The sequence below is a fragment of the Nomascus leucogenys genome, chromosome 21, assembly GCF_006542625.1.
Source record: "Nomascus leucogenys isolate Asia chromosome 21, Asia_NLE_v1, whole genome shotgun sequence".
Classification (NCBI taxonomy): Eukaryota; Metazoa; Chordata; class Mammalia; order Primates; family Hylobatidae; genus Nomascus; species Nomascus leucogenys.
Window position 1 is genome coordinate 46,473,761 of NC_044401.1, and position 23,742 is coordinate 46,497,502.

General features: G+C 52.7%; 1 protein-coding gene and 1 long non-coding RNA gene across 5 annotated transcripts in view; one reads left to right on the forward strand and one right to left on the reverse strand.

Moving 5' to 3' along the window:
- The window catches only part of ALDH1L1 (aldehyde dehydrogenase 1 family member L1), a 78,654-nt gene that overhangs the window by 286 nt on the left and 54,626 nt on the right, over positions 1 to 23,742 (reverse strand). For 3 of the 4 annotated variants that reach the window (XM_030802191.1, XM_003275560.3, XM_030802190.1), the window contains 8 exons: positions 21,720 to 21,825; positions 20,466 to 20,553; positions 14,106 to 14,199; positions 10,598 to 10,697; positions 8,822 to 8,920; positions 5,998 to 6,163; positions 3,203 to 3,308; positions 1,840 to 2,039 (listed from right to left, as the gene is read on the reverse strand). In XM_030802191.1, coding sequence (XP_030658051.1) covers positions 1,840 to 2,039; positions 3,203 to 3,308; positions 5,998 to 6,163; positions 8,822 to 8,920; positions 10,598 to 10,697; positions 14,106 to 14,199; positions 20,466 to 20,553; positions 21,720 to 21,825 — 959 coding nt within the window. Of the gene's footprint in view, positions 1 to 1,839; positions 2,040 to 3,202; positions 3,309 to 4,607; positions 4,837 to 5,997; positions 6,164 to 8,821; positions 8,921 to 10,597; positions 10,698 to 14,105; positions 14,200 to 20,465; positions 20,554 to 21,719; positions 21,826 to 23,742 lie in introns of all 4 variants that reach the window. The other variant, XR_004027620.1, reaches the window with a different exon arrangement.
- On the forward strand, positions 6 to 4,126 carry LOC115832179. Its single transcript, XR_004027621.1, has 2 exons — positions 6 to 831; positions 3,942 to 4,126. It is a non-coding gene; the product is annotated as an uncharacterized LOC115832179 (long non-coding RNA).

The window sequence follows — 23,742 nt, forward strand, 5'->3', positions numbered from 1 at the left end:
TAAGACACCACAAAGGTCACAGCAGCTCCCACCACAGGCAGGGCACTGCTGGGGGCTGCAAGTGTCTTATTCCTCAGCAGCCGCGTGGGGGCAGCTCTGGCTCACCCCACTTCCAGGTGAGAAGTCGAGGCCCAGCAAGGTCATGAATCTTACCCAGGTTATCCCTGGCAGTGGATAGTGGGCCAGGACTCCCCAGAATACAAAGCCAATCTGAGGCAGCCGTTTAAGAATCTTTCCCGGCTCCCACCGCCTTGTCTGGACAGCGAGAAGCCCCTTCAGGTGGAAGGGGGTGGAGAGACTTGGCGTTACTGCCCGGACTCACTGGCCCATCTCTTCTCCCATGGCTGCCCCCAGCTACGGCTGCATCAAGCTGTGGCTGGGAAAAGGGGATGCCTCGCAGGGCCCTGAGGCCCCAGACCTTGGCAGTGCTATGTGGCTGGTGCATCTCAGCCCCATGACGAGTGTGAGGCCTGGGGCTGCCTGACAGCTCCCCAGCAGCTCTGGCTGGCCCCAGGAGTGGCACTGCCCCGTCCCTCTGAGGTCCTGGGCCTGCCCAGATGGTCTACTTGGAAGGCTTGGCTTGTGGGCCTGTCCCAGGAGGGTGCTGGTCCTCTCAGCAGGACGTGGGGACTAGGGTTGGGGGAACTCGGGAGGATTCATAAGGGTCCCAGATCACGTCCTGGGGACTTGGCAGCCACAGCCTTCCCTGCGTGGCCATGGGCCTCATGGATTCCCCTGGTGGACACCAGGAAGGTGGCCTGGGAGAAGGCAGGAAGAGGAGGCCAACAGGGACAGAGGAAGCAGGAGTGTCCAGCCTACAAGTGCGTGCATGTGAGTCCAGCCCTGTGGGCACACATGGGCCCCTCTCATGGGCACCCTTGGGGGCTTCTGCAGGGCTTGAAAGATGGGGGCAGGGGGAGGAGAGAAAACTGGAAACAGTGACCACCTTTGACCCCCAGCCTCAGCATGACCTTCCCTGTGGTCTCTGGGCTGGCACAGGAGCCTGGAGAGACAGGTGGGACCTCTGAGACAGCAGATGGCTTCCCCGGACCTTGCCAGCCACCCTTGCCAAGCTTGCCCATCAGACCTGTCTAGTCCCCCCTGCTGAGAGAGCAGGACGAGGGCCAAGGCTTGGAGCAGCCCAGGGAGAGAGGGCCGGAGCAGAACTCCATGCCACCCAGCGGGCGGAGCACTGGGGGGACTGTGCTGTGTGCTGGGGCACTCCGCCTGCTGCCGCCTCGGTGACTTCATCTCTACTGGGAGACTTGCAACACCTGTGGTGTTCACCCGGGGGTACATTTGGTCCCATGGCTCCTCTTTACACCAAGGACGCAACCTGAGCCCCTGACCATGGCCCATGGGCCTTCAATCTGGCCCCTACCTGCCTCTCAGGCCTCCTCTCCTCCCTCCTGCTCCCCATTGGCCCACTTCCACCACTCTGGCCTCTCTGCAGCTCCACAACCAAAGCTGGTTCCCCCAAGGACCTGCTGAACCCTCAGCCAGAAACATGTGCCCCTGGGTCTTCACGGCCAACTCCTCCCTGCCATGCAGGTCTGGGTAGCACAGGTGCCACCACACCAGAGAGGCCCCCACTGCCTCCTGGCCGGAGTGTCTCCTCCAGGCCACTCTTCTTGCCTTCTTCCCAGCACCACCCACCCCTGCAAGCATCTTGTTCACAGACTTGTCACAAGTTCCCTCCCAGTAAGAAGCGAGCCCTGACAGCCATCATGTTCAAGGCTACGTCCCTGCATCTGGGATAGGACCTGGCACTAAGTGGTTCTGAACAGATGTTTGTTGAATGAATAAATGAAAGCAATCCCCCAGGCAGGAGTAGGTTACCTAGATCTTTGCCAAATCCAGACTGTTTGAATCCTCCGAAGGGAGCAGCCACGTCGGTCTTGTTGTACGTGTTGACAAACACAGTGCCTGCCTGGAGCTTGTCACTGACATACAGGGCCTTGTTGATGTCCCTGGTGAAGACACCAGAAGCCAGGCCAAATTCCGTGGCATTGGCCCGAGACAGCACGGCATCCACGTCCCTGAAGAGAAAGTCCAGGAAGAACTCCCTGAGGGAGGTGCAGAGGAGAGCCTGGCCCACTCCACACCCCAGCTGCGTAGACCTTCCGAGGAGAAAATGTGCTGGGCTGCAGCGTCGGGGGCAAGATGGGGTTGGGCTGGGCTGTGAGCGAGGAGGAAGGGCAGAGGCCCATGGGCAGGGAGCCACCACAGGGGCTCCTGGATCATGGGGTGAGCCCTTTATTCCACAGACTGGGAGCAGGGGGCCAGAAGGACCCACATGTGCCCGCGGCAGTTTGGGTATTCACCAGACATCAGTGATTTGGAGACTTACTGCAACCATATTTATTGGCTAGGTGGCAGTGAAGTCTCTTATTCTAATACCATTGACATACGATGATAATTTCTGGGGTTTTTTTGATAGTTGGACAGTAAAATATGAGGACGAGGCATGATTTTGCAATTTGCTCCAAGGTGCTATGGAGGAAAGGGGCAGGCCTGAGAAGTGACAGCATGGGCCTCAGTGGCCCCACTGTGAGTGGAGTACAGTTTTTCCCTTCCAGCCCAGGCTGGCCTAGGTGACTTGCTTGATCAATAGGCTGTGGTGGAAGGGATGCTCTGGGATTCTAAAGAGCTAGATTATAAAGGGCCTTTTGGCTTCCACCTGGCCTCTGAAGGGAACCAGGTGTCTCGCAACCCCGAGGCTGCCACGCGGAGGAAGCCTCCCGGGAGACCCCCAGCAGCATCAGGATAGCCACTCTGTCACCCCAGCTGAGGCCAGACACTGCATGGAGCAGAGATGGGTTTGCCTCATTGAACCTAGACCATGAGTAAAATAAATCTCTGATTATTCCAAGCCACTCGGTGTGGGGGGTGGTTTAGTGCATGGTAACAGACCTTAAAACAGAGCCCAGCAGGCTGCGAGAAACATGCTGGAGCATGTGACAAGGGACAAGGACAGGGAAGGGAGCTGCCTTTGCTCACAGGGGGACTCAAAGCCCCAGGTCACTGGGCTGTCTTCTCAGGGGTGTGGAGACTCAGCAGGCGGCACAGGCGGGGTGTCCACGGCTTGCACCCTGCCTGAGTTCTCCTCCTGACCGCCCATAGATTACCTTCCAAAGCCCACATGAAGACCCCAGTAACACGTGGGAGAGAGGGCCCTTGAGACATCAGCAGGATTCCCTACCCATCAGCAAACCGAGAGATGATCATGACAGGCCCGAAGGACTCCTCCTTGGCTATGAACATGTGGTCCTCCACATCTGTGAAAACAGTTGGCTCAAAGAAGAACCCTGCAAGAGAGACAGAGGCCCGTTGCACATGGGAGACACAGTGCCCGATGGTCCAGCCTCTCCATCAGCAGGGCCTGGGCCACACCAGCCACCTGCGGATGACCTGACATAAGCACCGGGTCGTGGCACCCATGTGATGGGTGTCACCACGCTGCAGATGGCTCTCCCACCTGGCTTCTTTGATGTGGGTCTCACCATGCTTTTAACAGAGTGCTGTTGAGGGAAATGGGGCCGCCGGTTGGCAGGTGACAGAGCTGAGACCTGATCCCAAGTCCGTCCAGTCCTAGTGCCAGAGGCCATGGCTGAAGCAAAGACTTGAGCTTTTCTGGTGACAGCTAATCTAAAACCTCCTAGATTCTTTGGCAGGTGAAACCTCCCAGGCACCTCTGCCACTGACCCTGGTGGCTACAACCCGTGGAGTAGGAGGAGGTGAGAGGGGAGGAGCTCTGGACACTGGACCTCCTGGGGCTCCCTCCCTCTGCCCTCCCGGGGTCCCTACCAAGGCCCAGCTTCATGCTCTCCAGTCAAGAAGGGACCACCTACTCCCAACCCTGGATGCAGCCCCTACAGGCCCTGGTTTCCAGGGCAGAAGCACTTCTGACAACTGAAATGCTTTCTCTCTGTTTTCTGTAGAGACAGAGCCCTGAGACCTGCTGCACTGAGGTCAATCCTGCCTGACCTCACTGAGATTCAATCCTGCCTGACTTAGGAATAATCAAGAGACCGGGAATTTTCTCACTCTAGTTTTTAGAGAAATAGAAAATTTCAAACCACGTTAAAAAGTTATTTAATAAAATCTTCAATATTTTTCATACATATATAAGTGACATTTTAACACTGATTACAATTCTGAAAATGTGACTCATGTACATGCACAGTGGTTTATGTGGCCTGTGTTTACTCCGCAGTCTTGCACCACTTCTGCCAGGGCATGTGAGCCGTGCTGACCACCCCTCTGTCATCCCCTCCCCATCTACCTTGTACTCTCCCCTGTCCCCTCTAGACCCTGAGAGCTGATATCCTGGTCCTTGGGCCACCAGAAGGCAGCCCCATCTCATGCTCTGCCCCTCACTTGGCTGCAGGAATTCTGCTCCTTCTCATACCCCCTCCAGGGTGGGGTGATGGCTCCCCACTGTTCCTGGCTCCTGGGTGCTGCTCTACCCCTTGCTGGTTCCCTAGCCCTGCTCCTGGCACAGGGCCTCCATCACACTGTCTGCCACCAATCCTGAACCCGGCCATCCTTGCCCTGCAAGGGCCCTGGTGATGCTGCCCCCACCCCACCTGCCTCATGGAACTCACAGTCCAGCGGGAGTGGAAAGAGGGTAAGTGGACAGTGACAGCAGCAGTGCAATGGTCACGAGAGCGCTGTTGCGGTGTGCAGTGCCCGGTGCCCTGTGACATGGGCATGCCCAGGCTTGGATGTCCGGTGAGCTGAAGAAGCAGGAGCTCTCCAGGTGGGGACACTGGAAAGCCTCCACTAAGCCGAGCAGCAGCAAATGCATGGAGCCCAAGAAAGCACGAGAAGCCTCTGGAGAGAATGAAATGCAGCTGCAGTGCAGGTCAAGGGCAAGTCAAGCATAGATCATGAAGGACTCTGGCTGTGAGGTCAAGGAGTCTGAACTTGCACTGTAGGAGGGTGGGTCACTGCTGCGAGGTCTTAACAGAGGAGAGGTCATCAGACCCTGGCAGCTGTGTGAGTAAAGGATCAGCAGGCTCACAAGGCCACTTGGGAGGCTGCTGTGACGCTGAGCGAGGCAAGATGCAGGGAGCCCGCACAAGGGTCAGGGAGGCAGAGGAGGCCCAGAGTGGGACAATTCTCAGATTTGACAGAATCAGGCCAATAATTTAAATGGGGGTCACAGAAAGAGAAGGGTCAGGGATCCCTTCTTTCCTTCCCTCCTTCATGCCATCAAATTAACTGAGCACCAACTCTGTGCAAGGCCCGGTCTAGGCACAAAGGAGCTAGGGGTGAGGAAGACAGTCATGGCACCTGTCCCCCTGCAGCAGCGTCAACAGTCCATCCCTGTGGCTGCTGCGCTTCTGGCCTGGACTGCTCGATCAGACAGAGGGTCCTGGAGCAGCAGGTGTGTGTGTCTGGGCTCAACTCTGGCTGGGACACTGCAATGACCATTGAGTTTGAAGGGCCTGGGGGACATCCAGGTGGAAGTGTCCAGTGCCACTGGCTGTGCGGTCAGGAGCTCTGGGTCGGGTGGAGCCTGGAGGCCTGTATCTGGTAGGGTCTGAGCTGCTGCAGGGGAGAGATCCTGCAGGCAAACTCCCCCATGAGAGGTGTTCCAAGCTAAGGATAGGCAGGGATGCACCTGCATTGAGAGAACAGGTGAAGCAACGGCTGAGAGGTTAACAGCCAGTGAGGTAGAGGTAAAATCATAAAATCTAGACTCATGAATCTATGGGGGAGAGACTCTCAGGCTGCAGTGACAGTAAGGGCAAGTCAGAGTCCAGTTCAATACTGACTAAACCAGCACTGAATAATGCTCGTCCCATTCCCGGGTCTGGCCGGTGCCCAAATAGCCACAGCCCAGTCCATCCCAGGTCCCAGATGGGGCAGCAGCCTGACTGTGCAGGTACCTGGCCTTTAGCTGTCTCCAGTTCAGCTGGACAGGGAACCAGAGGCCATGGGACCTGCTGCCTCGGTTGACCCAAGCGGGCCTGGCACACTCTGACTCACCTGGCCGAGGGACTTGATTCCCGCCGCAGACGAGTGTGGCCCCTTCCTTCACGCCACGCTGGCAGTACTCCAACAGCTTCATCAGGTGGGCATGGTGATTCTGTGGCCCGTGGTCGGTGTCCCTGTCCAGCGGGTTGCCCACCTTCATCTTCCGCACCTCTTCTACCTGCAGAAAGTCCTCCAAGTCAGGCGTGGCTTGTGCTGCTGCAGTTTCTGACAATGATCCTCACCTGACTCAGCTCTCACGGCTGACCTCTGAGGAAAGTCCACACTCTGTTCTAGCCTCAGGGCTTTCTGAATTCTGACTCTAAATCCATCTTCCAGGCTGAAATCCCAAATGACTCCTATGTGCAGAGGGACAGAAGTCTCCAAGGAGACAGGAGCCCAGCGACAGATGGGCTGGAAATGGAGGTACACAGGGGCATGGGTGAGGAGGACAGAGGCTGGCGTATTTGACTAGTTGAGATGGGGCTCAGTACAACATGTATCTGACTCTGGTCCTGCACCAGCCTCATGGACCAAGAAGCTGAAGGAACTGTTTGTCCGGGGGACTCCAGGATGTGGGGTAGGTGGGATACACCAGCCCTGCTGCAATAGTCCTGGTGCCAAAGTGGGAAAGAAATTAAGTGGAGGGGAGGGGCCCAAGGCTCTAGTCTGCTGACCCTCCTCCTCCAAGGCCAGGGCATCTCACATCTTGCAAACTCTGTACCCCCAATCAGCCCTAATCAGACACAGGTGTGACTCCAACACCCAGAACACCCCTCTGCCCTTCCCACCAGGGCCCACTGTTTGCCTCTGACTGTCCTGTCTCCACCCTGTAGCCAAGCCCGGTTGCTTTTGTTCTTCATTCTCTGCTCCTGTCCTGGCGACCCAAACCGTGCCCTGATCAAATGGCTTTGTATCTTGGATACAAAGAACAAACAGCCTACTGAGCCTCCTGAACACTGGCCTCACTTCCTTTATTTGGGATTGTGACTGTCTTGAGAATTATCCCTGGGACTCTGGCCCTTGCAGTCTCCCTTCTGTGGAAGTCTCATGACTCCCTTAAGACCCCCAGACAGGACCTGGTGTGTACAGCTCTGTGTCTCCGCAGCCACACTCCCCCCATGACTGCCACTTTATCTCCAGTAGTCCCTGGGTCTGTATCCTGGTCCTGCTATTCCTGTGCCCGTCATGGCAGTGGGCCTTGCTTGGCCAGGCAGGCCAGCTCCCCAACTACGGAAGATGAGCTTGTGCCTCCCATCATGTGGTAGAGTCTGTTTCCTCACCCCTTGAATCGGGGCCGGCCTGTGACTTGCTTAGGCAGCACAATGCATGGAAGCAATGTTTTGTGCATTTCCAGAGGCCTCTCAACTTGTGCTGTCACTCTTAGGAGTCCTGCCATTGTCCACGTGAACATGCCCCAGCACACGCCGCAGAATGCAGGTCCCCAGGGCAAGGACAGCTGTCCCACGAAGCCGCCCGCTGCCCCGCTGCCCCTGAGACTCACTGCAGATGTTTGGGCAAGCTCTGACAAACCCAGGCGAGCCCCAGCAAACCCCAGCCTAGACTGCCACTGCTGCCCACAGAATCATGAGCTGAGGGCAGGGCTGTCACTTCCAGTCAGTCCGTGTTGAGGGTTGTTATATGGCAAAAGCTGTTCTAGCCCATCCTAGAAAGTCTTTCCTTTTCCCACTCCTTCCAGACTCTGAGCCACCACCCTGGGTCCAGCACCAGCTCTCCTCCAGGGGACCCTCCCTCACCCCTCCGCTCATAGGCCCTCTTTTTCCCTGCCTTCCCAGGCACCATCTGTCTGAAACCATGTGTGGAGGTTGCTGGTTGTTTCTCCCACATCCCTGCCGCTATCCACTGGGATTAGATGCTGCTCTCCACAACCTGGGGGCGGGGGGGCTCTTTGCGGAAGCTAAGCCAACCTCAGCTTGCTCCCCCCCGGTATCATGGCCTGGATGAAGGATGGCTGGGGCCTGGCTCGTGTCAACCCCACAGTGTTTTCTAACAGAGGTGGTGAGGAAGGAGTCATGTCCCACTCTGGCTCCATGTGGTGAGAAGGTAATGCTGGTGCCGTCAGCCCCATATTCCCACCATATCCGAGCTGCTTGGAGAGGATGAAGCCAACCCGCTGAGGAACTGAGAAGCCAGGCATTACAAACCTCCCAAGGGGACTCAGGACGGTCCATCTGTCCCGAGGCCAGCATCAAGTCTGCTCTTCCAGGTGTGGCTGAGTGGATACATCTGGTGGGAGACACTATCCTGTGCCCACCAGATCCCCGAGGCCATGCAAGGTGGCTGTGAAGCCTGACGGGAGCTACTCTCCCCTACTGGCGGCCCATAGACAAGCCTACCTGCCACAGGGGCCCACAGCCTGGCCACTTGGCTCCAGGGGTATGCCTGTGTAGGGGGATTCGTGCTCCAGGGCCCCTGTCCATGGTCAGGCCCAGGCTGACCTGAGACCAGGCCCTTGCTCCATTCTGTCCGGTCCTCTCCTGTTCCCTTCTCCTTCCAGGCTTCACCCAAGAGTCCACTCTGAGTAAATCACATGCACTGAATTCTTGCCCCAGGCTCCACTTCTAGGGGACCAACCCAAGACGGGACCTTTTTGGTGATGTCAGTTGAGCTACAGGTCTGCTATCTCTTGGCGAAATAATAAAACCCAGTGAAGACTCAGCACAGCTCCCGCTGTGGGTTCCCTGACCCCCGGGGGGAGTGTCCTCCAGGAGGAGCCCAGCCTCACTTGACCCTGCCCTGTCTCCCCTCCTCCAACCCCCTCCAGCCAGGCTGCTGTCCCGGTGAACCAGCCGTCTGCAGACCCTGGGGCAGGACTTACCACCCTCCGCACGAACTCATCATGAATGGAGTCCTCCACAAAGAGCCGGCCTGCTGCAATGCAGTTCTCTCCTTTGTTGAAGAAAACAGAGCTCATCCCCTTCAGAGAATGGACAAGAACACCAGGTCACTGCTCCTCCTGGGACACCAGCCCCCAGCTCTGCCAGGGCCCAGCCGCCTCTTCTAATTGGGAAAGGAGGCACCCGTGTGTCCTGATCTCCTCCTGTGGGCCCCACTCAATCCTCAGTCACCTCAAGAGGAGAGGCGAGAGGTAACTGTGTGGGAAGTGAAGGAGCTGAGGCCCATGCAGTGACAGAGAGACACCACGCCCCAACTCCCACCACTGGAGGACAATGCCGCCATCCACACTGCAGAGCATGGGGACCAAGTGGGAGTGAGCCTCGGCCTGCCTAAGACCCTCCTGCACCCTGGGTGGCTTGCTGGGGTGGCCCAGGAGGTGCCGACTCCTGTTTCAGAGTCTACACTCTCGGCAGCTGACAGGAGAGATGCCAGCCATATGTGTAAGCACGGAGCGGGTGGTGGGTGACAGCAGAGGGTGGGACACAGGCAGGCAACCCGACATGGGTGGGTGAGGGGTGGGGCAGCCCTGGCCCAGGGAACTCCCAGCAGGAGTCCAGAATAAAGGCCCTCAAAGGCCCCAGGCAGCCTGCTTTTTCAAACTCGCCTGCTGTGGGAGACCCAGGGGAGGACGGAGAGCCATGGTCAAGTCTGGCTCTCCTGGAACCTGGGACTGCACAGCCAATGACAGGGCCCCGACCTCCAGCTCAGCACAGGGGGCCCCGCTAGATCCCAGGGCTGATGGGTCCACCCGGGCCTGTGAATAAGGCCCTTGCCTCCCTCAGTTTCTCCACCAAATGAGGTTGGACTCCCTTTCACACCCATGCTAGGGTGTTAGGCCACCCTCCACAGCACAGTGGAACTTAGATAGGGCCGGGGGCATATTTGGAGACCTGGCTGAACACGGTCTTACTGGTTTGCTCCCACAGGAGTGAGGACAGGACCAAGGCAACAACAATACTAATGGGGAGAACAAGGATCGACACGTGTCTCAAGTGGCACTTGCCACTAATCTAAGCCCTTCAGACATATTCATTCTGCAGCCACCCAGGAGGTGGGTATCACCATGGTCCCTATCCACAGGTGGGAGCACAGATGCCACAGAGGTTAGGTAACTTGCTCAAGGCTGCCCGCTAAGTCAGTGGTGGAGCCAGGCATGTGCACCCACGGCCACCGGCAGAGGGTCACTGTCAGCAGGGCTGGGCCCAAGTGCTCAGAGTTCTGCTTTGCTCTTTTATTTTAAAAACACACATTTTATTGTGTATATTTGAGGTTTACAAGCATGAAGTTATGGACTACATATAGATGGTACAATGGTTACCATAGTGAAGCAGATCAACACATCTGATTTGCCCTCTCATCAGACAGAAAAGGCTGCCATGCTTATTTCAGAACAGATGGAGCTGTGGCATGTGTTTCCCGATTTCATATTTATATGTAATACACACACACACATATGTTATAGGCAGTTGATCTCAGCTATCCTGGCAGCTATGAAACTTCTTGGGAAGTATGTTTGGAGGGCACAAGTCATTCTTCCCTAAGCCTGCTGTCTGCCATGCTATGCTTGTGGTGACACTATGGACTCCACCAGGGCTACACGTGTGAGTGTGGCTGTGGAATCAGAGAGAGAGCCTCCTGGTCCCCACAGTCCCTGTTCCCGCTCACTGTTCCTGCCCCCTTCAGGCCCGGCCCTCACCATCTGCACAGCCTTGTTGAGGTCACAGTCAGCAAAGATGATGAGGGGTGACTTCCCGCCCAGTTCCAGGGACACCTTCTTCACGTTACTTATGGCACAGCTGCAAGGAACAGAGGGCTGGTGGGGCCGGTCCCTCCAGGGCAGGTAGGGGCATTGGGCCCCCAGGTGGCAGGGACCTGGGTAGGCCCAAAGCATGCTTTGCTGCAAGAAGGAAGACCCGGCCAGTTCCTCCCCACTCCCCCCGGCCCCTTGCGGCTTCACACGGCCACCTGCCTTTCCTTCCCGGCCTGTACACACTGGGCCTGTGCCCCGCTGCCCCCTGGGCTGCCCTTCCTGCTGTCCAGTCCACACCTCATTTCCTGCAGGCCTGTGTTCCCTTCTCTGGGGTGCCTCTCTGATCACCCTGTATAAAACCACAGCCTGCCCGTGCACCCCATCTGCTGTCCTTTGCTCTATTGCATGTTGACCTCTGACCCCATCTGCAGAGCATGAGCCTGGCCAGGGCAGGCACGAATCTGTCTGGGTCCTATTACAGCCCCGGTGCCAAGCACAGTGCCTGCACGCAGCTGGTGCTGCACAAATTAAGGAATACAAAACAGCACCATCCGCTGGCACAGCTGCAGGGGCCCAGAGGCTGCGGCACCTCCCTGTATTAGCAGCAGAGCAAACAGAGAGAGGGTGGGAGTCATGAACACATCAAATCAGTGGGCAAGAAATGCACTGCAGGGATGCTGTCCTCAGCTGGACACTCAGTCAACAGCTGGCAGGTAGGAGGCTCCACTGGGGAGGAGAGGCCTCCTCTGCAGAAGCAACCCAGGGAGATGGCACCCATCTCAGCTGCAGGTCTGGGTGACATGGCTGCCTGGGAAGAAGAAAGCAGCAGAACCAGGGATGCTGGGGCAGGAAGCTGCTCAGAGCTCTGCTTTGCTCTTCTTTTCTTTTTTTTTGAAATAAAATTTACTGTGTATATTTGAGGTTCATAGCATGATTTTTTTTTTTTTTTTAGTTTTTTTGTTTGTTTTGTTTTGTTTTATTTTTAGATGGAGTCTCACTCTTGTCGCCCCGGCTGGGGTGCAATGGCATGATCTTGGCTCACTGCAACCTCTGCCTCCTGGGTTCAAGCCATTCTTCTACCTCAGCCTCCCGAGTAGCTGGGATTACAGGCACGTGCCACCACGCCCAGCTAATTTTTGTATTTTTAGTAGAGACAGGGTTTCACCATGTTGGTCAGGCTGGTCTTGAACTCCTGACCTCAGGTGATCTGCCCGCCTCGGCCTCCCAAAATGCTGGGATTACAGGCATGAGCCACAGCACCCAGACTTTTTTTTTTTTTTTTCCTTTGAGATAGAGTCACACACTGTTGTCCAGGCTGGAGTGCAGTGGTGTGATCTCAGCTTACTGTCACCTCCGCCTTCCGGGTTCAAGCGATTCTCCTGCCTCAGCCTCTAGAGTAGCTGGAAATATAGGCATATGCCACCACACCTGGCTATTTTTTTTTTTTTTTTGTATTTTTTGTAGAGATGGGGTTTCACCATGTTGGCCAGGGTGGTCTCAAACTCCTGGCCTCAAGTGATCCGCTGGCCTCAGCCTCCCCAAAGTGCTGGGATTCCAGGTGTGAGCCACCATGCCCAGCCTAGTATTTATTTTTTTAAATAAAATGTTCAAATTGAGGTACTTTTGTTTTTTGTTCTGTTCTATTTATCTATTTATTTATTTATTTATTTATTTATTTATTTATTTATTTATTTTATTTGAGCCAGACTTTCTTTGTTGCCCAGGCTGGAGTGCAATGCGTGATCTTGGCTCACTATAGCTTCCGTGTCCCAGGCTCCTTCCACCTCAGCCTCCCGAGTAGCTGGGACTACAGGCACGTGCCACCACACGCCTGGCTATAGCATGATGTCATGAACTACATATCGATGGTAAAATGGTTACCACGGTGAGGCAGATCAACATATCTTGCCCCCCAAACCCTCTGTCCAGCTCTGGAGTGCTCAGAGCTGACATTTCCTGAGCCCTCACCCTGGACTTGACTCACATGTGCTCAGACATGACTACAACCTACACACCTCAGAGGAAGAGACCAGTTAGCTTTTGAATTAGGACAGGCAAACCTGCTGTGACTACTTGCAGTTACCCCATTCCCCTACCCACGTCACTCAAAGTGCAGGTGCCAAAACCCACCCCCAGAAGTTCGGTGTCAGGGCTGGGGCAGGCTGCAGTCTCAGTCAGGGCTCCACCTGGGGTCTGGCCCTGGCTGGCTCTCCCAGCTTGTCGGTGATGGAGACCAGAACCCCTGCACTGTCAAACTGCTGTAATGGAACTGGTGGGGGACCCAAGGCATGGGTGTGGCCCAGGTCATATTGTGGTTTAGTGACAGAGTCTGGGAGATGACACCAGTCAGTTTGAGGCCAAAGTCCAAGGATGAAGACATGAGTTGACCTAGATCACTTCTGTCCACAGAAATAGAATGAAAGCTTCAAACACTAGCCACATAGATGATGGGACTTTTTTGATGGTAGCCACATTAAAGGAGTTCGAGACCAGGCTGGGCAACATAGCAAAACCCCATCTCTACAAAAAATTTGAAAACTTATCCAGGTATGGTGGCACGTGTCTGTAGTCCCAGCTACTCGGGAGGCTAAGGTGGGAGGATCGCATGAGCCAGGGAGGCAGAGGCTGCAGCCATGATCACAACACTGCACTCCAGCCTGGGTGACACTGTGAGACTCCATTGAAAAAAAAAAAAAAAAAACCTGAAAAGAAACAGGTGAAATTAATCCTAATAGCGTATTTTATTATATTTTATTTAATCCAACTCATCAAGAATATTATCATTTCAACTTGAAATCAATATAAAAACTTAATGAAGGCAGAGCACAGTGGCTCACGTCTGTCATCCCAGCACGGAGATGGGAGGCTGAGTCAGGTGGATTGCTTGAGCCCGGGAGTTTGAGACCAGTCTGGGCAACACAGTGAGACCTTGTCTCTATGAAAAACACAAAAAATTAGCTGGGCTTGGTGGTGCACGCCTGTAGTCCCAGCTACTTGGGAGGCTGAGGTGGGAGCATCACTTGAGCCCAGGAAGTCAAGGCTACAGTGAGCTATGATGGTGCCACTGCACTCCACCATGCATGACAGATCAAGACCCTGTCTCAAAACAACAACAACAGCAAAACAAAAAAAACCCCAAACATCGTATTAATGAGCTATTTCACTTTTTTGTGGGTGCTCAGTTCTTGAAATCCATGCGTGTTTTATACTCTCAGCACCTCTCAATCCAGCCCCTTGCTGGTCTGACAGGGCTCCGCAGGTCTCCGCCCAGGCCTCCCCAGGGCTTTGCCAGAAAGGCAGATGCCTCTTCAGCATTTGCATAGAGCCCAGCAGGGCCATGGAAGTGGCTGTGCCCTGGAGCCTGGGAAGCAGGACACAGCTCCTGGGACAGCACTGCCATGTCCCAGGCGCAGCCCACAGCAGCCCCTCCTCTGCTCCACCCCCAGCCACGCACCTTTTCATGATGTGCTTGCCCACCTCTGTGGAGCCTGTGAACCCAATTTTCCTCACGTCAGGATGGTCTGAGAGTCTCTGGCCGACCAGGGAGCCTGAGGGCAGGAGGGAGGGGGGAATCAGGGTGGTCCCCCTGGTGCTGGGGAGGCAGGAGCCCACCTCCAGGCCTGCACAGGTTCACTGGGGATCTGGGGCCCTCAAAATGCTCCCCACATGCTTGATCCCCATGGTGCCTGGGGCTCATGGAGCCTTGCTCCCTATTAGGGGCTGAACTGTGTCCCCTAAAATTCAAATGCTGAAACCCTCACCCCCTGTACCTCTGAATGGGACCGTGTTTGGAGACGTGGCCTTTACGTAGGTGATTAAGGCAAAATAAGGTCATTGAGATGGAGTCTAATCCAATCTGACTGGTGTCCTTCTAAGAAGAGGAGATGTGGGCAATGACCATGTGAGAACATAGAGTGTGGAGAGCAGTCTGCAAGCCCAGGAGAGAGGCTGCAGGAGAAGCTGATGCTGCTGACACCCTGATCTTGGACTTCCAGCCTCCAGAACTGAGAAATGATAACCATCTGTTTCTGAAGCCCCAGTCTGCAGAGCTTTGACATGGTAGCCCAAGCAAACCAACCCACTCCCTACATGGCTTTCCACCATCAGGCAGACCCCAAGGTGAGGGCACCAAACCTTCAGCTCTTGCAGGGGCTCAAACAGAGACCCAAGGACGCGTGATCAGATCCCTGAGGGATGTGGCAGCCCAAGCATCACAGACTCCAAAACACCCGCCCTCAGGTGAGCCAGCCACAGAGGCCTTGCCACCTGCTGTTCCTCCCAGGGAATGCCATGATTCCTGCCCCGTCCCATGCCCCCAGCCCCTACTCCGAGCCACGCCCTGCACAAACCCTGTCCCCAACCTGGCTAAGTCCTCTCTGTCCCTCAGGTCTCCATCTCAATGAGACTTCAGAATGGGCTCCCTGATGCTGCCTCCTCCCAGACTCAGTGTAGCTCCCCACTTAAGCCATTCTCTTGTTTTGGCTTCTGACTCTGCACCCTCCTAATTTGCCTCTTACTTCTCTGACGGCTCTTTTTCCATCTCCTTTCTCACCTAACCTTAAAATACCCAGCACCTCTGGCTCTGTCCCAGGCCTTCTTCTCTCCTCAGCTTACACTGCGTGCTCAGCTGATCTCACAGGCTTCCAAGGGCCATCTTCAGGTATGTCACCCCCCCAAATCGGCATCTCCAGCCAAGCTCCTCTGGGATCCAGATCCATTGGTCACTCCTCTGCTGCTTGGCTTCTGCACTTGGATGTCTTCTGGCTTCTCAAATTCAACATATTTGAAACTGAACTCTTAATCGCTCCCCTAGACCTGCTCTTCCTCCAGGGTTCTCCATTTCAGTAAACAACTTCTCCTTGCAGCCAGGTGGTTCAAGCCAAGAACCCAAGAGTCATTCTTGACACCTCCCTTCCCCATCCCATGACTTGCTCAGTCCAGAGCTCCTGTACCTATCCAGTCCCTCCATCTTCCACCACTCCCCTGCCTCCAGGCTTGTAAAATTCACATGCCCAGGCACACCTGTGAAGGTTCCAGTTTGGCAGGTTTGGAATAAGACCCTTGTATCCTCCCTCTATATACAGTTAAAGCTCTACCAGTGATTTTGATACTAACTCCATTCCACCACTCCCCATTAAATTACTGTTTTGGGGAGAAAACATTTGCAAAAGATATATCTGACAAAGAACTGGTGTCCAAAATATACAAAGAACTCTCAAAACTCAACAATAAGAAAACAAACAACCACTAAAAACTGGGCAAAAGACAGAAATAGACACATCACCAAAGGAGACAGACAGATGGCAAGTAAGCACATGAAACAGTGCTCAATGTCATTTGTCATTAGAGAATAAAAAACTGAAACAGCAATGAGATACCACTGCACAGCTACTAAACAACAAAAATCCAGAACATTGATGATACCAGATGCTGGGATGGATGTGGAGCAACAGGAACTCTCAGTCATTGCTGCAGGAATGCAAAATGGCACAGCCACTTGGGAAGACAGTTTAGCAGTCAGTTTAAAAACCAAATGCACTCCTACCATATGATCCAGCAACTGTGCTCCTTGGTATTTACCCAGAGGAGCTGAAAACTTATGTCCACACCAAAACCTGCACACGAATGTTTACAGCAGCTTTACTCAGAATTGCCAAAACTTGGAAGCTACCGAGACGTCCTTCAGAAAGTGGATGGATAAGTAACTGACGTGAATCAGACAAGGGAAATTATTCAGTGCTAAAAATAAATGAGCTATTAAGTCACAAGAAGCCATGGAAGAACCTCAAATGCATATCACTAAGTGAAAGAAGCCAAATGAAAAGCCTGCATATGATTGTAATTACATGACATTCTGGAAAAGGCATAATGATGGAGACAAGAAAAAGATCAGTGGTTGCCAGGGATTAGAGAGAGGAAGAGATAAAACGTATAGCACAGCAGTGAAACTACTCTGTGTTATACTGTAATGGTAGATGCAAGGGATTACACAGTTGTCAAAACCCATAGAATGTACAACCCAAGAGTGACCCTTAAACTATGGACTTTGGGGGATAATGAGGTGTCAATGTAGGTCATTGCTTGTAACAAACATACTCCTCTGGTGCTGGATATTAGTAGTGGAGGGCTGTGTCTGTGTGGGGGCAGGTGGTGTATAGGGACTCTGTACTTTCTGCTCAATTTTGCTATCAACCTAAAACCGTTCTAAAATAAAGTCCATTTATTAGTAATAATAATAATAGTAACAAAAATAACAACACTCTCTTAGGCTATTTAAGAAATATTTGCAAAAAGTTATCATATATCAGACCACAAAAATTCTCCATTTTAGAAAACAAAATTTTTACAAGCTGTTATGTGTTGGACTGTGCCTCCCCCAACCACTCACTAGAAATTCATAGGTCACCATCCTAACCCCCAGTACCTCACAATGTGGCCTTATTTGGGGATGAAGTCAGTACAGGTAAAATTAGTTAAGATGAGGTCACTGGGGTGGGCCCTGACCCAAAATGACTGGTGTTCTTATAAAAATGGGAGATTTGGGCACAGCCACCACACCTTCAGGGAAATGCCATGTCAAGATGAAAGCACAGATCGGGATGATGCTTCTACAAGCTAGGAGGAGGCAAAGAAGAACTCTTTCCTAGAACCTTTTAGATGGAGCATGGGCCTGCTAACACCTTCCATCCAGACTCGTAGCCTCCAGAGCTGCGCAGCGCTGCCTTGAAGTGGTTTATGCCACTCGGTTTGCAGTACTTGGTGACAGCAGCCCTGGCAAACTCACATACAGGCCATAGTCTCTCATCATGACATAATACAATTAGAAATATAAGAACAGAATTTTAAATTTTAGACAAAAATTGACTTGGCAATTGTTTTTAAATCTCTTTTTACTTACTGCGTTAGAGAGAAGACCAAAACTACAACTATATGATATTTAAGAGTAATACAAACATGAACACAACCTGCTCAAAAGGCATGAGGCAGGAGTGCATTTCTGGAAGGCCAGCTTGAGAAGCCCTGCAGACAATTCCCCAGGGAAACCACTATCCTGGTGAAGATGATCTAAAAACAACCACTTAAACTCCCTGGAAATTTTTCTAAGGGCATACGACAAATGGAGAAACATTCTTCAAGAAAATCTGACTCTCAGTAAGAGCAGGGAAAATCTGCGGCACTGAAGGCACAGTCTGCTCCCTCCCCTTGAGGGAAGCTCCACTCCAGGCAGGTGTGGCCAGGAAGACAGTGCTTCTTTCCCTCTCAGCTCCCAGCGAAGGAAGCTGGCATCCACCAGGAGGTGCAGGCCACCAAGGCCTCTCATCTCCACCAACTCTCAGTTGCAGAAGCTAAGTTCTTGGTGACTATGGCTAAGATGCTGGGGCCCCTTCCTCCGCCCAGACCGCACTCATAAGGGGAAGACTCCACCTCAGGTGTGCCAGACAGAGAAGACAGTGCATGACTGTATTCAAAGTGCAAGACAGAACAAGTGCAAAGAAAGAACAAGACTGTCAACCCAGAATCTTACGTCTAGCAATACTGTGTTTCAAAAAGTAGAGGCAATAAGGATATTGCCAGATAAACAGAAACTGAGATAATCTGTTGTTAGCAGACCCACCTTACAGGAAATACTAAAAGAAGTTCTTCAAGCTGAAAGCAAGTGACTACAGACAGTAGTCAGAATCCACAGGAAAAAGCAAGGAGCACTGTAAAGGTAATTAGGTAATTATAAAAGACAGTATCAATACATATTTTATTTGCTTTCTTCTCTTAACTGATTTAAAAAGTGATTGTATAACATGATTATATACATAATTGTATAATTGTGGGGTAACAAATAGAAATGTAATATATTGGACAATAAAAGCAGAAAGGAGGTAGGTGGGAATAAAACTTAAATGGAGTAAGGAAATGACACCAGATAGTAGCTCAAATCCATAGGACCAGCTGAAGAGGACCAGAACTTGTGGGTCAGATAACATATAAACTCTGCACATAGGGATTTGTACTCCTTTCTCTTCTCAACTTCTTTAATAGATGTAAAATTATATAAAGTAATATATATAGCAATGTATTGTTGGGTTTGTAACATATACAGATGTTCTATGTGTACAAAAATACGTGATCCTAGCAGAAACAGGGAGAAGATAACAGACCTATCCAGAAGTAACATTTGTACATTTCACTGGGATTAAGTTCATATAACTCTGAAGTTGATTTTGATAAGTATATAAGTCCTAGAGTAACCCCTAAGAAAATAACTAAAAATGTATACTGAAAATAATTATTGAAAGCATTAAAATGTTACACTAGGAAATATTCGCTTAATGCAAAAGAAAGTAGTACAGCAGGAGAAACAAGGAAAAAAGACAGGAGATTTACAGAAAATGAAAAGTAAAATGGTAAACCCACTGTATCAATATTAACATTAAAGTCTCCAGTCAAAAGGCAGAGATTATGAGACTGGATAAAAAACAAGATCTGACTGTATGTTATATATGGAGGCACATTTTAGATTCAAAAGTATGAACGGGTTGAAAGTAAAAGAATGTAAAAATATATATCATGTCAACAGCAACCATTTGAAAGCTAGTGTGGTAGTACTAATAACAGACAGAATTGACTTTAACACAAAAACTATCATGAAAGATAAACAGGGGCATTTATAATGAATGATAAAAGTGTCAGTCACAGGTGCGAGGTGTCACCAAAACTCTTTTTTTTTTTTTTTTTTTTTGAGACAGAGTCTTGCTCTGTTGCCCAGGCTGAAATGCGGTGGCACGATCTCGGATCACTGCAAACTCCACCTCCCAGGTTCAAGTGATTCTCCTGCCTCAGTCTCCAGAGTAGCTGGGGTTACAAGTGCCTGCCACCATGCCCAGCTAATTTTTATATTTTTAACAGAGACAGGGTTTCACCATGTTGGCCAGGCTGGTCTTGAATTCCTGACCTCAGGTGATCCACCCACCTCGGCCTCCCAAAGTGCTGGGATTACAGGCGTGAGCCACTGCTCCTGGCCATCACCAAAACTCTTTCAAATGCTTTCCTTATTTGAACCAGAAAAAAAATTAATGAACTAAACTTTCAACCCAAAAAGCTACAAAAAAAAAAAAAAGAAGAACCACACAGAAGAACACAGAAGGGAATAATAAAAGCAGGGGAAACTATAAAAATAGCAGTGGAAAAGGTAAGGAAATCCAGGAGCTGTATTTGATTTTTTTAGGGTGGAGGATGGAGACAAACAAGCAATAACTTTTCACCAATTTAATCAACTTAAAAAGAGAGAAAAAGGAAAAATATAAAGAATGTATTATAACAATCAAAAGGAAAATCCAAAAAGGAGATAAAAATTATGAGAGATTATTATATACAACTTCATGCTAATACACTTAAAATCTGCACAAGAAGGGACTTTTCCATCAACTAGACCACTAAACACAACAGAAACTGAAAAAGTAATTCATGTATGACCTCCCTAAATGCTCTAAGCCTGAAATGTTCTAAAGAAAAATTCTCTCAAACTTCCAAGGGCAGATAATTCCCAAGTAACAAGTTTATTCCAGGGTGTGTGGACACACACACACACACACACAAACACACACTGGAACACATTCAGCTGGGGCATCTGAAGACGAAAGCCCTTCCGGCTGCAGGCGCCCTCCCCCATGGGAGCGGCCTCCTTTGTCACAGGCTGGCCCCTGCCTGGGCTCTCCCCAGGCTGCTCTGCCCTCACACCCCTATCCAGTAGGGCCTGCTCTGCCCAATGGCATCTCCAGCTGCCGGAAGCCCTAGCCCTGCCCCCGACAATGGCTCTTACCAGATCCTGGGAGGATGTTGACCACACCTTTGGGAATGCCGGCCTTTAATGTCAGCTCTGCAAACTTCAAGGCTGTGAGTGGGGTCACCTGGGTGTGGGGCCAGGAAAGGAGACTGGGTAAGGAGGTTTTTGAAAGTGAGGCTCTGCCTTCCCTCCCTGCCTTCCTCTCCCAGCAGCCCAGCAGCAAGCAGGGAGGAGTAGCTGCAGATTGTGGCACCAGGAAGACCCCAGGAAAGCCACCAGAGGGGGCCCTGCCCGCCCAGCCGGCATGCCCACAGCACCAGCTAGGAATCAGGGTGGGCCAACTTCTGGTGCCCTAGCTTCTCCTCCTGGCAGGGCTCCAGCCCCCGGCCAGGCCTGGGTTCCCTTCTGCACAGCATAAGTTTCTAAAGCCAGAGGTTAAGGTCTCCTCAGAGGGTTGTTGTGATGCTTAAATAAGCAAATGTATGTAAATTATTACCTAATTTGTGATACATGTTGAAATGCTTGAGGCATGCCTGACTCAGGGTAAATACTATCAATGTCAGCCATCATTATTGTTTTTTATTACATCAATGCCCTTGCCATGAAATTACCCCAAAGAAGCTGGCGAGTGGGTGCCCTCCTGGGCACACCATCCCTGCCATGTCATGCACCATCCTGGGAGGCAGGCAGCAGGCAGGCTGTCATTGCCAATGTACAGATGAAGAAACTGAGGCTCACTGGGTGTGTCCTCACTCCCAAGGACCTTCCCAGCATGCCTGGGTGACCCTTGACATCCCGCTTCTACTCCCCCACCTACACCTCTCAGACACCACACTGCATAGCTTCTGTGTGCAGGGATGGGGACCACGAATCCCACCGCTCACCCTGCTTCTCTCCAGGACTTCTGTTCTCGGAAGCCACATAAGGGACATGGCACCAGCTTTATGGATAGACCCCTCAGGGTGTCTTAGAGCATGGGGCCTGGTTTCTGCCCCATGAATCCAGAGTGCAGAAATCCCTGCCTCTGCTCACCCGAGCAGCTGCAAGTTCCAGCACAGCCAGATGGCCTCAAGCAGCCATGACTGAAAAAGAGTCTGCTTTGGAGAGCTCTGCCTGCCACATATGCCTCTGCCCACTGAGAGCGGGGCCCATGAGGGCAGCTGGCATTAGCAGGACCCTTCTTCCAGTGCCTGTGTGGCCAAGAGAGGCCCTTCCCTTCCTCCCTTATAGAGTGAGGTCCTGATCCTCTCTATGGCCTGCAGGCCCTGTCCAGAGTGAACCCACACTCACCTGAGCAGGCTTGATCACCACTGTGTTCCCAGCAGCCAGGCAGGCAGCTGTCTTCCAGGACAGCATCATCAGGGGATAGTTCCAGGGGATGATGATGCCACAAACCCTGCCGCACAAAAGAGGTTGGCCTTTGTCCCTCTTCTCCACCAGGCCCACAGTGGACCTGCCAATTCCCTCCACCTCACCCAGGGCCTGAATCCACTCTCAAAGCCAGGCTTCCTGATAAGGCACCCAAGGTCCCTCAGAGAGGCAGCTCACGCCTGCTCTTTCTGTCCTGGATGCTACAGTAAGAATTGGTCTGGCAGCAGCCCCTCTTCCTAGCAGGGCAGGATGGCATGGGACACCGGACCGTTTCTGATGGAAGCTGTAGAACTGTCTGGGGCACAGGCAATGAGAGAGGGTGATGGCAGGCAGGCACAGGTGAGGACACAGGCCAGGGGGAGCTAAAGAGGGTCAGGAGTCACCAGGGGTGGGTCAGGAGGGCCTGGAGAGGGTCCTCCAGAGTGTGAGGCCAGGTGTCAGTCCTCAAGCAGAGAAGACAGAGTCAGCAAGGCAGCACTGATGAGGTCAGGGTGCTCTGTGTGAAGCCATGGTGCCCAGTGTTGGAGCCACCCTGGGTTCTAGAGCGAGCCTCTGGCCGGGCACAGGTGCCTCATACTCAGAGCACTGTGGGCACTGGGGAGGCCGCAGAGTCCCAGGGACCAGCAGGCACACTGGCCAGGTATGAGTCCTGTGTGGCCCTGCCTTCCCCTGATACAGCACCACTCTGGGTGAGCGCTGGACAGTCAGATGAGGACATCCACACAGAGCCCCGTAGACCACAGGCTGTGCTGTCACCACCCCACCACCATCACAGGGTGTTTCCCCAAAAGAAAGCTGCTTAGCCAGACCCAGGCGGTGGGCAGGACCCGTGTAAGGCATCGGGGGGAGCAGTAGGGAGCACTGAGATAGGGGAGCTGCCCCACACCCCACATGCACCCAGGAGATTGGGAGCACAACACAGGCTGCTGAGTGTTCCCAGGGAGCAGGTGAGGCCGTTGGTTACAGTGAATGGGGCTGAGGCGAGCTCGGAAAAGAAAACACATCAGAAAAACCCCACAATTATGTGCTGAATTGTGCCCCCACTCCCCAGTTTGTATGCTGAAGCCCTAATCTCCAGAGTCTAAGGGCATGCCCTTGCTTGGAGACCAGATTGCTGTGTTGTAATTAATTAGGATATGGTAGCACTGGGGTGGGCGGGCCCCTAATTCAGGAGGAATGCTGTCCTCATACAAAGAACACCACATGGAGAGACAGACTCTCACAGTGGGAATGCCAAGAGGGCATGAGGCAGAGATGGGGGCTCCCTGCAAGCCAAGGAAGGCCGAAGGTCACCAGCAGCCACCAGATGCCAGGAGAGAGGTCAGGACAGACCCTCACAGCCCTCATGCGGAACCAGCTCTGCCCACATCTGACCTCAGATTTCCAGCTCCCAGAACCGGGAGATGAGTTTCCATTGATTAAGCCCTGGATTGGTGGTCCCTTCTACAGCAGCCCGAACTGACGCCCACACTCACTGGTTAGGGGAAAGGCTGAGCCCCGGGACCGGAGTGTGCAGAGCCGGCCCTGGCACGGGGTCAAAGGAGCAGGGCTGCAGGACCCAGGCCCAGGTGAATCCTCCCTGTCCAGCTGCTGTGAGAACCGACCTCCATTAGCCTTGCTGCCTCTGATTCCTAGTGGCCTTTCTTAGTGGGAGACTGAGTGGACATCCAGTGAGACAACCACCCCGTGGGTCTTAGGCCTGTCCCTCCCTCCCTCGGGGCCATTCTCTTGCTGTGCAGCCCTGAGCCCGTCCCTCCTCTGCCCTCTGACACTCCTGGGGAGCTGCATGGATGGTGAGGGTGGAGTTCCTTCTCTCTCTTGGGAGCATGGAGCTTGGGCAGGGGACACCAAACAAGGTTTCTTGGTGTCCCCAAGAAATGCTTGGCTCACTAGGGAGCTCGAGTGGCTGTTTGGCCAGGGTGCGGCTGAGGACATGAGGGGA